This window comes from Ictalurus furcatus, chromosome 8 (assembly GCF_023375685.1).
Source record: "Ictalurus furcatus strain D&B chromosome 8, Billie_1.0, whole genome shotgun sequence".
NCBI classification, from domain to species: domain Eukaryota; kingdom Metazoa; phylum Chordata; class Actinopteri; order Siluriformes; family Ictaluridae; genus Ictalurus; species Ictalurus furcatus.
Window position 1 is genome coordinate 3,708,016 of NC_071262.1, and position 13,042 is coordinate 3,721,057.

The 13,042-nt window shown below is 44.0% G+C and overlaps 1 protein-coding gene across 2 annotated transcripts in view; it reads right to left on the bottom strand.

Moving 5' to 3' along the window:
- Nucleotides 1-13,042, bottom strand: part of atrx (ATRX chromatin remodeler) — a 53,310-nt gene that overhangs the window by 32,572 nt on the left and 7,696 nt on the right. For both annotated transcript variants that reach the window (XM_053630326.1, XM_053630328.1), the window contains 14 exons: nucleotides 10,368-10,434; nucleotides 9,253-9,398; nucleotides 8,537-8,698; nucleotides 8,284-8,410; nucleotides 7,949-8,051; nucleotides 7,658-7,849; nucleotides 7,300-7,441; nucleotides 6,818-6,927; nucleotides 5,919-6,065; nucleotides 4,478-4,655; nucleotides 3,886-4,023; nucleotides 3,363-3,538; nucleotides 2,867-2,984; nucleotides 1,208-1,338 (listed from right to left, as the gene is read on the bottom strand). In XM_053630326.1, coding sequence (XP_053486301.1) covers nucleotides 1,208-1,338; nucleotides 2,867-2,984; nucleotides 3,363-3,538; nucleotides 3,886-4,023; nucleotides 4,478-4,655; nucleotides 5,919-6,065; nucleotides 6,818-6,927; nucleotides 7,300-7,441; nucleotides 7,658-7,849; nucleotides 7,949-8,051; nucleotides 8,284-8,410; nucleotides 8,537-8,698; nucleotides 9,253-9,398; nucleotides 10,368-10,434 — 1,937 coding nt within the window. The remainder of the gene's footprint in view (nucleotides 1-1,207; nucleotides 1,339-2,866; nucleotides 2,985-3,362; nucleotides 3,539-3,885; nucleotides 4,024-4,477; nucleotides 4,656-5,918; nucleotides 6,066-6,817; nucleotides 6,928-7,299; nucleotides 7,442-7,657; nucleotides 7,850-7,948; nucleotides 8,052-8,283; nucleotides 8,411-8,536; nucleotides 8,699-9,252; nucleotides 9,399-10,367; nucleotides 10,435-13,042) is intronic.

Consider the following 13,042-nt stretch of genomic DNA (forward strand, 5'->3'; position numbering starts at 1 on the left):
CTCTCAATCAATAAAACACAAGTAACTGCAATACAACTGAAGCAAATAACGTTAGACGGCATTTTATCCCCCCATCGGTTCTGCTGCATTAAATAACGAGCTCCCGATTTCGATGTCTTGCCTGTATTCGGCTGCACGCGGTGTATTTATTTAACCGTGCCCAACCGAGTCGGACGGCGTTTAAATATAAAGCATTGAAAAGAGCCAGTCGATTAACATAACTAAAGCCAGACTTTTACCCTGATTATAGCCAGGATTAAGAATCAGGAGGAGCCCGTGCTGGTCGGCACTAGTCCGCAGATGTTTGGGGCAGCCGGCGTCGACGGTGTTCGTCACAGAAAATCGAGAAGCGTGAAAAATAGCAGACGGGCAAGAATGACTGGAGCGGAGCTCCGTAAAGGAAGTAGGCCGAATTAACAGAGCTGGGGCGGGAGCAGAAATGCCTGTGCAGCATCAATTCAAAGAACCGTCACGACTGCGCCGACAAGGGGGGGCTGGGGGGGCTTTGAATCGGGCGCGGTCGCCGTGTTTGTTTTTTCCCCGTCACCGTCTCCTGGTAACAGGAACGCATATGTTTCTTGGTGCGTGTTCGGGTTCAGCGACAAGTTGGGTAACGTCATTAGCGTGCGATGTCCAGTCATTCAGGGCGTGCTCCTCACTTTCGCAGGAAAACCGCTTCGCCGATGTGCGAGACGCCCTTGTCTTTTCATTATCTGTTAGGGTTTTAAACGCCGTGCAGCGGTTTCCAACGCTGAAGCGGCCATCTTATTTGGATGGAAAGGCTTAGAAACAGAAAAAAGCTGTAAAATATATATATTTTTTTTTAAATAAATAAAAAAACACTGCCATTTCTAACAAAACGTGCTATAAAACTTCCTGTTGCGGATAAATAATTAAGATAACGATTTCTGATATTTTGAAAATGAAATCGTGTTACGATTTTAGCGAGTACCGTACAGCTGCGCGTTAGCGTTGTCGATGTTTAGCCAGTGCGGCTAAGCAAATATAAAACTCGCCTTCTAGTTACATGAACGGGACAACTAGCAGGTCGTTGTGCTCGGCGTGACTGGCTGTGCGCAGAAATGTGACGACTGCGAGGAAACTCCGGCCCCGTTCTCCCGTCCCCTCCCCCCCCCGGGTTTGTTTGAGTGCTGATGAAGGAAGAGAGGCCTTGCAGCTTGCCACTTGTGTGCCATTGCTCATTTACCTTGTTTTCCTTACTGATATAGTCCAGCTGGAGACACCAAGGATGGGTCCAGATTCTGCTGAGCATCTGGAAATCCTGGAAAAGCTTTGTGCCCGCACGGCCTCTTCCCCCCTCCAAGGCAGAACCGACACCTGCTCGGGAAAAGAAGCGGATTGTCGAGTTACGACGCCACAACATGAAATCGAACTTCCACGGTTTCGCTCGCTCTGCACGTCTCAAGTTAACGAGCGTCCACAAACGACAGACTTTTCTGAATGGGGAATATCAGAAAACGTGGAAAACTTTCCTGTTTACTACACACCGTCACGGTTAAACACGCCAGACTCGAATAACATTTTTACGCGTGATGTGGAGGAGAGAACGCCACACTTCATCGCTCAAGTGGCGTGCTTGAGTTTTTGTCGAGAGCACGAACACGCTGTGCTACACTACATACCTTGTTGGAAGAGGATAATCATAACTGTTCATTTCCCTCGGTCTGTATTAACGCACTCAACTAGCTCAGCATACATCATCACATTACACTTTTTTTTTTTTTTTTAGTCTAGTCAATTAGATTTCCGGGCAACCCAAAAAAAAAAATAAATCATGTGCCCAAGATCTGTCGCTTGCCTGGTGGGCTAGCTAACGAAGTTATCATTTTCTCCACATTGTGGATTTTTAATTAATTTATTATTTAATCCAGTGAGATCTGGAGTTTATCTCTCCTTGCTCTTTAACACGATCGCGGTTTTCCCGCGGTATTCAAATCAGGAAATCCCACTTCAGAGACTCGCCGCTGTAAAAGGCGAGTACGAGCGATCACGACGGCCCGGAGGTTATGTTACTCGACTGTGCAAGTAATGTTTTGTTTGTGTGAAAGCGTTCTCTATTCAAACAAATCCTGAGATTATTTTTGGCCAAACTTACAGCACCGAAACGCTTCAAAAGTTATAATTGCTTGACCCGTTCCAAAAAAAAAAAGAAAGAAAGAAAGAAAGAAAGAAAAAAAGGAATATTAGGCTTTTTTTTCGCTTTACTGTAGGGGATGTAAAGTTAAAGCAAGTTTTGAACCTGAGCAATAAATTAAGTCTGATTTGAGACTGGAGGTCAGTCCAGCTTGGGAACCAAAAAAAAACGACGCTCAAAAATGCAGTGCCGCAGCGTCCAGCTGGCGTAACGAGACACCTGCTGGAAAACTCTGCCAAAACTCTTCATTAGAAAGAGAGAAAAAAAAAAAAAAAGGTGGTGGCTGGTGGTGGGTGGGGGGGGGGGGGTGGGGGGGGGTGGGGGGATGTGGGAATTTGTCCGGCTCGGCAGATCCACACCAGCTGCCATGCAAAATCCCCCAGCTGCAGATCTACTCTGGAAGTAACACGTAACATGACTTAACCCAACAACAACAGTTTTTCAACCTGCCTTATTTTTTTTTTCTTTCTTTCTTTTATTTACGTCTTAAATGAGATTTCATGGAAATGAGTCTCGCCCCGAAGGTCAACCAAATATCAAAAGCGCCTGGCTTTTAGTTGCTATAGTTACCTCCAGTATACCCATGTTAAAAACGAAAGACGAAACCTGACGTGCTCGCAGAGCAATAAATATTCAGGTAGGGGTGAACGAACGGGGAATCTCATCACATCTCATCACATCACAAGCCAACGTGCAGGACAGACCCTTTACCTGTAAAGTGCTCCAGATAGTATCTGTACAGCTTGCACTGGATTGGCGTCATCCGCACCGCGAGCACGTACTCGTGTTTGGGCGGCAGGAACTTAGTAAGTGCGGTGTAGTCTCTTCTCTGAAATGGGTTACAAAACAAAATATAAGGAATATTTAAAACACACACACACGACCCTGGTGCTTCCGAGGGAACTCGTGCGTTCACCTTTGTTCACCTGTATTCACGCACTTACCGACTAAAATCCCTCACAACAGGTTATTAAAGCCACATTTAAGCCTTTGCAATTATGGCAAGCTTTCAGTGCGAGCAAATCATAGGACTGGGCAGCACACTTGCTTATAGGGCTGGCTAATGGATTTATTATTTATTCGTCAACCCCTGAAACAGCTGGGGATTTTTTTTCTTTTAAACCATTATAATTCAATTGTTGGACAGAAGAGGAAAAAAAAAAAAAAAAAAAAAAAAAAAAGAGTGAAGTGAGAAGCACAAGCTTACTTGGACGCATCCGGCCAGCATCTCGTAGAGAATGTGCGCTCGTTTCTTCATGATGCGCACGTCGACCATCGTGGAGTCGGCGCACTGGCCATTTTGGATGGGGTTGATGAAACGGTTCCTGAACTCTTTCACCGAGCCCAGCAAGTTCTCTTTGATGAAGTTTACCATGCAGTGGTCTGATGCGGGGAGAAAAAAGAAGCAGAAACGTAAAAAGTGCTTTCATCACGGAGCACTTAATTATCAGGTACTTTATATCTGGAAGCGCTAAACAAAAACAAATATTACACTCGTTACACATCTCTGCAGTTCTTATAGCAAACGGTCAAACATATTCCGAGCTTTTAGGCAGCTAACAGTAGAACAAGTCGAGGTCTAGACCGTAAAGAAAAAGGAAAGAGTGGCACCGCAGCTACAAGTCAGTACAGGCTTTCTCTTAAAGATCACCTTCATTTCAACCCGACATTCCGCATTCGCAAGAGAACGTAAAGGAATTAAATAATAAAAAGGCACAGCGGTCACTCACACTCAATCAGGTTGTTCTGAAGCGGCGTTCCGGTCAGCACCACTCTTCGACGGGTCTTAATGGAGTTCATGGCTTTGGACACGGCCGACGCTTCGTTCTTCAACACGTGGCCCTCGTCGCAAATAACAAAGTCTGGACCTGCAATGGGACATTTACGAATAAATAATAAATCAATAAAAAAATGATTATAATAAAAAACAGGGGTTTGAGGGTGGGGTTGCAAACCACCCAAAACCTGATGTGGAACATAAGCACAGTCATTGGGTGTTTTCACTTTTTTTTTTCCTTTTTTTTTTTTTTTATAGCCCGGGCGGGTCCGGAGAACGGATCTCTGATACACCTACAAAAATCTGGGGTTCAAAGTCAAGTGAACTTTTTAAGTTTGATGTCCAAGAAAAATAAAATAAAGTCAGAATATATAAATATTGTTCCTTCGTTCATCTTCCCAGGTATAGAACTGCACAACTGATCCATGGCTTCGAAGGAAAGCTATAATGACGAGGCCCTTCCCTATAACAAGCCCAGAATTAATCCTGGGTACAGACTCCTGCATTTGGAGTAAGCGTTTTTTATTTTTATTTTTTAACTTCACCTGGGTCAACGAGGGTCTTCTGGAGCGTCTCTTTGAGCTTTTTGCTCTTGATGTTGCGGCCTTGCGTTAGGTTGCGGTACATTTCGTAACCGATGATCATGACGCCGCCGTCTTCATGCCAGCGCTGCAGGGCGTACGCTCGCTCTTGAGGCCTCTTCACCGTGGCCAGCTCAGTCACCTGATACACAAATAAAAACACACCGCGTGAGCACGAGCACAGCTGAAGTCCTACTTCAGAGCACACAGAGCTGTTTTTATGTAGTCGCTTATCGAAATTAAAAAGAAATACAAACTTTTACTCGACCGATAAAAGGTCAATAAAAGGTAATTTCATCTTATCTTATGACGCGTCGGAACGTATTTGGATTTGCTTCGAATTTGACGTTCTGAGAACGGTATTAAGGATTTTATTTCGTCGTTCAGCTCTTGGATGCACGTTTTGAAAATAACTGGAAAAGTTAGACATTTAGAAACAATAATAATAACAATAAAAAAGTGTAAAAAATGAACAAACTACAACAACAACGTAAAGAAGGTGGTCACCTATGGTCTACCGATAAAGACCAGACAAACAAACAAACAAAGTAATAAAATTCAATTGCTTGTCGAATAAATAAATCAGGGACGCTCCAGACAGGATTTTTGCAGCCGATACTGAATTACCGATTTCTTGGTATCACGATCGTTCAAGATTTATATAAGTGATACATAAGCATTCTGTAGACCGTCACTGTTAACAACCCCCCCGATAAAGTACCACAGCTGTTGCCTTGGTTGTATTATTTACAGTAATGTTGTAGATTGTTGACTTTAACTGCGAATCAAATGAATAAGCACAACAAATTCACTTCACAATGGACAATTTAATCGGCCTTTAAAAATACACTGCGAATTTTTTCATCGTTTCTTGAGACCTCGGAATAATCCCACGACTGCGGCGCTAAAAGTTCAACGCCACCAACCAAATTTAGAGACTACCGTTCGAGTTATCGGCCAATGCCGACTGGCGTAAACGATGAAATTCTGCTTGTGAAGCTGAGCCAGGTGGTTCAAATCGCTTGAATGGGTCCTATCCAAATCAAACCCCCTACCCAAAAAAAAAAAAAAAAAGGGTAGCCTATAAATGTGTCAGTCAGGATTTAATGTGGGTCTATGGCTAAAGATATTACTGTACAAGTTCAAATTATATAGCAATATTCTGTACTTTTTTCCCCTCCCTAATTTAGTAGATGAAAACGGAATTATTCGCATTTTCTTTAGTTGATTGTATGACAGAAAGACGGTTGAACGAAAACAAAGATGTGATCGTCTACAAACAAAAAGGTCTATCGGTTTCACGCGTGATCCGACGTCCCGTCGGGAGATTCCGCGGGATCCGCGTTAGGCAGGAAACAAGAAACGGTGGGAAGGTCTGTGGCGTTACACGACGGCGAATCTCTACCTCTAAGCTCTCCTCATCTTTCAAGCCCTCCTGCCACTTCTCGAACTCGTTCAGCCAGTTGAGGACGGTGTTGAGGGGACACACCACCAAAGCCGTGGAGAAGTTGAGCTTCTCGCACAGAAGCACGGTGTGGAGAAACGTCACCACCTGCAGGACAAGAGAAGAACAGCTGGAACACTGGACGCAGCTCACGACACCAAAGCGGACCTAGTTTAATTTACTTCTGATCTTGTAATTCTGACTAATAAACTCCTTTATCGACAGTTAAGCAGTGTCAATAATGCACATGACGACGGGTTTTTTATTCCCCCCCCAACTGCTTTTACGGTCATTTTGATACACTACACAAAGAAAAAGCGGCCAAGCCCAAAATGGCAAAATATTGACCTTTTTAATGGTTTTAAGAATGAAACAAAAAGATCAAAGTAACTTATTATGCGATAGATGTTTCCTTTGAGTTCTTTAAAATGATTTATTTATTTAAAATTTATTTGACTTTATTTTCATTTTGTACACCCAGACACGAGTTGGAATTTTACACCAACCAACCGTTTATCATTATCATGATTGTACCTTTGCGTACAAGCATACTATATATATATATATATATATATATATATATATATATATATATATATATATATATATATATATATATATAAGTGAATTTCCCTGTTTCTAGCTAACCCCCACCCCCCAAAAAAAAGTTAATTGCGGCAACCAGCAAATGGTGGCACAAGGGGTCTCAGGGGTGCATTTGTTTAATTCTAGCCCATTTCCTGACCAATAATTTGTTGACCATTAAGATCGCTGCCCCCCTCCTCCATTAAAGGAAACTCCCTACGCTCCCCTAACGAATATGTTGAAGAATGAAACCTGTTCGGTCCATAATACTTTACCTGAAGGGTTTTCCCCAGACCCATACAGTGAGCCAGGATACAGCCAGAGCCGGCTGACTTCAGAGTCTTTTTCACAGACTCACAACAGCAATCCCAAATGAACTGCACGCCTGCAGAACAAAACACACATGCAAAAGAACATTTTTCTTAATATATATATATATATATATATTATATATATATTCGATACTATAGCATGGTTTAAAACTTCTGTATGACTTCACTTTAGACCCATGTGTCAGAAAGGCAGCTCTACCTTCGCTTTATATTCAATACACTTAAAAAAATAAATAAATAAATAAAATAATAACAATAATTTTTTGAGAACATGATGTTTTCAGGAAACACTCATCTTTGGATATCGAAGTAATCCGAATCAGTCTTAAGACGGTTTGTACACTTCTACATCTTCCAGATGAACGATAGCACCGGTACGCGTGAGAGAACGCCGTGATCTGGGAGAAAAATGCGTCCTGACTCACCGTCCACTTGATGGGGCTTCAGCTTGGTCACCATGTTTCTGTGGACTTGGACGAGAGGCTCCTTGGTCTCTTCATCCTCATCCAGGACCAGTTTCGTAGTAATGGGACAGGCGATCTGCGAGGATTCCTCCACCACGATCGTCTAAACAAGCGAGAGCTCCGTTACGTTCAACTCGCAACTAAAATGAAATTCGATCCGAATGCAGACGTCTGATCGCAGAGCTAATTAAAAAAAACACGGCTAACAGTAAAATTATTACGTTTACATGCAGTTAAAAAATTTTTTTTTATAAATTTTTATCCAATGCAACCCCAATAGAGTGTTTCAGGATTAAGAGTCTTCCCAGTCCCCAATCACCTCACGTAGTTTTTCTCTCAGCCGCTCTTTTTCAGCTATTCGTTTACGCCTCTCTTCTTCCTCTTTCAGCGCGTTCTGGGTCTCGGAGCGCAGCTTGTCATCTTTCAGGATCTTGCGGATCTTCTTGCGGCCCTTCGGCGTGCCCTTTTCATCGTCCCCTTCTCCGTCTTCCTCGTCCCCTTCCTCTGCACTCTGCGGAAAAGAAAAAGCCGCGCTCGAACACGTACGCACACTACACACTACACACACACACAGCTCTGCTCGCCAGCAGCCAAACGCACAACACGGTACCTTGTTGCTGGAGGAGTCGTCTTGAACTTTTATCCGCCGCCTCTTTTTCTTCTTCTCTTTCTGGTAACTCCTTTCGCCGTCTTTCTCTGTTTTTTTGGAGGATCTACAAGAGAGCGTTCATCGGGTTCAGCGTCGGAAGGAAAACGTACAGGGTTTCCCCCGAGCCAGGTATCGTTACGAGCGTAATGGATCAAATCGGTCGGGCAAGACTGAAGGGAATTTTAAACAAATAAATAAAGAAATAAAAACAACCAGAACTACTTGCTCCAATAAGAAGCTTAACTCTATAAACTGATTAAAGTCTACAAAACTTCGAGCTCGGAATCCATCCTCACCGCGTTCTGCGTTTGTTACTCTTGCTGTCCTCATCGTCCTCGCTCACTTCCTCACTCAGCGCCGACTCGCTCGATGAACCGGAGGCTGAGCGTTTGAAGTCTGAATCGGCGGACTCGTCGCTGCTCACTGCAGGAAGCAAAACAGAAAGCTTGATCTGCAAATGAACGCTCTTTGCGTGAAGCTAAACACGGACGTCAGGCTTGGTTTAGAAAAAACAAAACTAAACAAAAAAACAAAAAACCCCACACCGACCTTTCCGTCTTCCTCTTCTCTTGGCCTCTTTATTGCTCTTGGACGGTTTGTCGTTGTCGGACTCGCCCTCGCTCAGCGTCAGCTTCTTGCGGAGCAGCTTGTGTCTCCGCCCGGCCTTTTTCACGTCCACTTCCGAACCGGAATCAGAGTCCTCTTCCTCTTCTTCAGTCAGGGAAACAACACACATGCGCATGAGATGAGAAGACAAACCTTCGCAACACGACGCCAAAGCTGATGGACAAGCGATGCATGTAGGGAAAACCCTTCAAAATGGAGTCTCCCCCACCCCACTATATAAAAGTTTCAAAAACGACGTTATCCTGAACCGTGATGTGTTTTTCTTGGACGTGAAAGAAGACCCCTGTCTCGGAAAAGCTTGAAGGAACACCTTAACCTCGGACTGTTACAGAAGCACCGACGTTAGAGACTCCTGCACGTTAAATAAGTACATTATAGGCAGAAAACCCATTTTCCGTTGTGTCAGGATTCATCCAGAGACGATCAGACAGGTTTTCTTCTACGAGCGATCGAATGCCAAACGGCTCGATTAAACCGAGCCGCACTTTGACGCGGACGCTCGGGCAGCTTGAGGGGAACGAAACCGATTGTAAACAGTGAAGTGACGGCGTCTCACGGTTTTCAAAACAACAACTCAGTACACGCTATTACAGCTTTCTTTAGTTCTTTACCAACAGGACCCCGCCCCCCCTCCATACCTTCGCCTTCGGAGCTGCCGTCGTTCTTCGCTTTAGCTGATGACTTTTCCTCGGTGTCTTTTTTGCAGTCTTCGTCTTCTGAAGAGCTGTCGTCCCCTGACGAGTAATTGGCTTTGATCTGAGCCAACAGCATCTTCTTTGCAATTCTTTGAAAGGGAGGAAAAAAAAAAAGGAAGTCAGGAATCCATGAAAACAAAACTGCTTTGTTCAGAATGCAACTAAAACCCTATTGAGATTGAAGCAGTTTCTTTTCCCCATGGGGAAGAGTGTGTAGTTAATACCGGACTAACTCTGCGAATGTAGTCTCTTAGGAATCGGACGGGATTTTTTTGTTTGTTGGGGGGGGGGGGGGGGGGGGAAGACACATGGTCAGGTGTCCACATACATTTAGCCATATAGTATATTCAGTGTACGTAAACATCACAGACGTCCTCCGGCGACATTACTTAACACGCGTTCACAGGCCACTTTAATAGACACGCCTGTGCACCTGCTCGTTTGTGCGATTATTCACTCGGCCAATCAGAACGGCAGCAGCGCAGGGCATGAAATCGTGTACATACAGGTCATGAGCTGCATTTAATCTTCACCATAAATCAACCAACAGAATGGAGGAAATAAACAATGGTGGCATCTCTGTGACTCTGATCGTGGCATGGATGTTGGTGTCAGATGGGCTGGTACGAGTATTTCGGAAACCGTCGATCTCCTGGACGACAGGAGAACAGGTTTGAGACAGGAGACAGGAGGACAAACGCATGACGTGTCAAACTTTAAGGTGGATGATCTACAACGGCAGAACATCACATCAGGGTTCCACTCATCAGCCAGGAACAGGCTCTGAGGCTACAGTGGGTACAGACTCCCCAAAAAAGATTCGAAAGAAACCAGGCGATGTTTCGCAATCGCCATAAAATGTGTGAACGAGCAGGTGTACCGGCGTTTACATTACAGTGGGAGGTGAGCGTCTGGAAACCAATAGTACTCAACAAGCTCGCTGCGTTTTGATCTAAGACGCGTTTCTCTCTCTACTTGATTCGGGTGTGAAACTGGTTTTCGAAGACCAAACATCTGGCTTGAACGGAACCGTGTGGGAAACGTTATTTATTTCGTACCTATTCTCAGGGTCGTCGTCGTCATCGACCATCCGAGAGGGTTCCTCCTTCAGTTGAGCTTCGTCTCCTGAACAAGATATTATTAGCATCAGAAAACACGGTACTTTTTAGTGGGTTTCGCAGTCCAATTAAATTTGCCTTGTAGAAGGAAAAAAATAAATGGTGAGAAGACAGTACATCGATAACGTACAGAAAAGAAAACACTTACGATTAAAACAACAGAGGCTGGACTTAAGATTCGGAAACGAACACGTTGTTTTAAAAAAACCTGACGACAAAAAAAACAAGCTTAGCTAACCGTGACGATACGGCTGGGGAACGTCGCATCATGGTGATATGCCTTACGTGTTGGATTACGAATGGGAACCGTTTCTAATGGAGGTACCGAGGTTGCTATTCTTCCGGACCTGATGGGGGCAGCAAATACGCGCAAGTGTTTTAGTCGGTACACAAGTGGTGAAGCAGAACAACGACAACTACAAGCACACGGGGAAAAACTACAGAAGTTTGGCTCCACCGCGACTCGTTGAGAGGAAAGGTGGTATGGAATTGATGCTCTGAAGCCGGTGTGCAGCCGATGCTATCGTTCATTTCAAACAAGGCGAGGAAACACCGGGAATTTGGCGAAGCACCTGAAAGACGGCCCTATATTATGTTTGTCTGAGGCAGCTGCATTGTTGCCGTGAAACCAGCTAACGTTATGCTCCATGTAACGTTTGCGATAGCCAGTTATTTATTAGCGACGCTAACACATTGCAGTGTTATAAACTACCTCCTAATGGACCACGAAGCATCGCCATTCAGCCCGTATCCCTGTCAGCTAAATGTAGCCTAACGTCACTAATAATTTTTCAAATGTTCATGCTTTTAATAAATCTTTTTGGCCTGCCACCATATCAGTGAATTTAAACTAATGCTTGCATTCCGAGTATAAGGGGTGTGTGTGTTTAGGAATGCTGCACCTCCACTCATTGTCAGACAGTGTTTGATAACTAATCTCTCTCTCAGCCAGAGGAGGATGTCCTCCAGGAGTGTTTTTAATTTAAAAAAATTTTTTTTTTTATACCTCGACTTTGGTATCGTGTAATTTTGGTGCTATCGGTACCGACTACTAGATTTTTGGTATCGTGACATCCCTACTATAAACTAGACATGTACATTTCCTGAAGAAAACGTGAGTGGTGCTTGCCGTGGCAAAACTTGGATAGGGTGCCGATACTTTTGAGAACTGGAGAGCTTGGGTGCCAATTATTTTGTAGAGCTGGCCGTGTAATAATATACATTTACTATATTTATTAGGGATGGCACGGAAACATGCGTACATTTTATTTATATGTACGGCCTCTATGAAACGATAGATCAGAATTGTGTTAGAACCCACCCATCTATTTTAAGTGCTCATAAATATTGGAACGTGTGACTGACAGGTGTTTCTTGTTACCAAGGTGTGTCCTGTTAGATTGATTGTTCAAACAATTAATAGCTCTGAACATCTACTCTTGGTTTGAGCTCTGGGTTTTACCTGTGAAGACTGCGAGATTACAAAAGGAAAAAGCGACACGAAGACCAGAGAGCTGTCTGTAGGAGAAAAGCAAGCCGTTTTGAAGCTGAGAAAAGCATTTCTTATGCATTGGGCATGAGACGATGACCGACACGTCGTGAGAGCTGTCAAGAAGGACCCCAGAACCACCGTGACATCAACAGGGCAGGGGTGAAGGTATCACAAATCCACCGTTCGAAGAAGACTTCGAGTGCAGAAATTCAGAGGCCGTACCACAAGATGCAAAGCACTCATCAGCGGTAAGAATCAGATCATCAGACTTTCAGGAATGCACAAAGAAATACGGAGACGAGCCGTAACGTTTCAGGATTAACCTCGGCCAAAGTGATGGAAAAGCCGAAGTGCGGAGAAAGAAAAGATCTGCTATCGATCCAAAACATACAGCATAAGCTCATCTGTCAAACATGGTGGAGGTAGCGTCATGGCTTGGGCTTACTTAGCTGCTTCCAGAATAGGATCGCTAATCTTTATTGATGATGGAACTCAGGATGGTAGCAGAAGAATAAATTTACAGAGAAATGCGTCCAATCTAATTGGGAGGAACTTCATCATGCAGCAAGACAACGATCCGAAACACACCACCGACGCAACAAAGGACTTTATCAGCGGGGGAACAGTTTCCGACTGACCGAGTCGATCATCAGACGTTAGCCCAATTGAGCAGCATTTCACATCCTGAAGAGCAGACCGACTGGAGAAACCTCCCGAAACAAACAACGACTGAAAGAAGCTGCGGTAAAAGCCTGGACGAAGGAAGAACACGACAGTTTGTTGGGGTCACTGAGTCGCAGGCTTGATGCAGTCATTGCAAGCGAGGGATACGCAACCAAACATTAAGCGTTATTTACTTTAATACTATCTAGCTCATATACTTTTTTCACACCTAAAATTGGGTGGTCTGCACCAACAGATGCCACGTTCTAAGATGCAAGTATCAGGAAACGAAAGCTGAAATTCTCCTCCGTTGTCATCTTTTGATCTCGAAACCGAATGTGTCGAGTGTGTAGCGAAAACAAAAGCATTGGCCTAGATTATCGTAATACACGCCACAATAGTCTTCTTCTGTACATTACATCACAATACTAGTCACGTTTTCCATATTTTTTGAACTCGA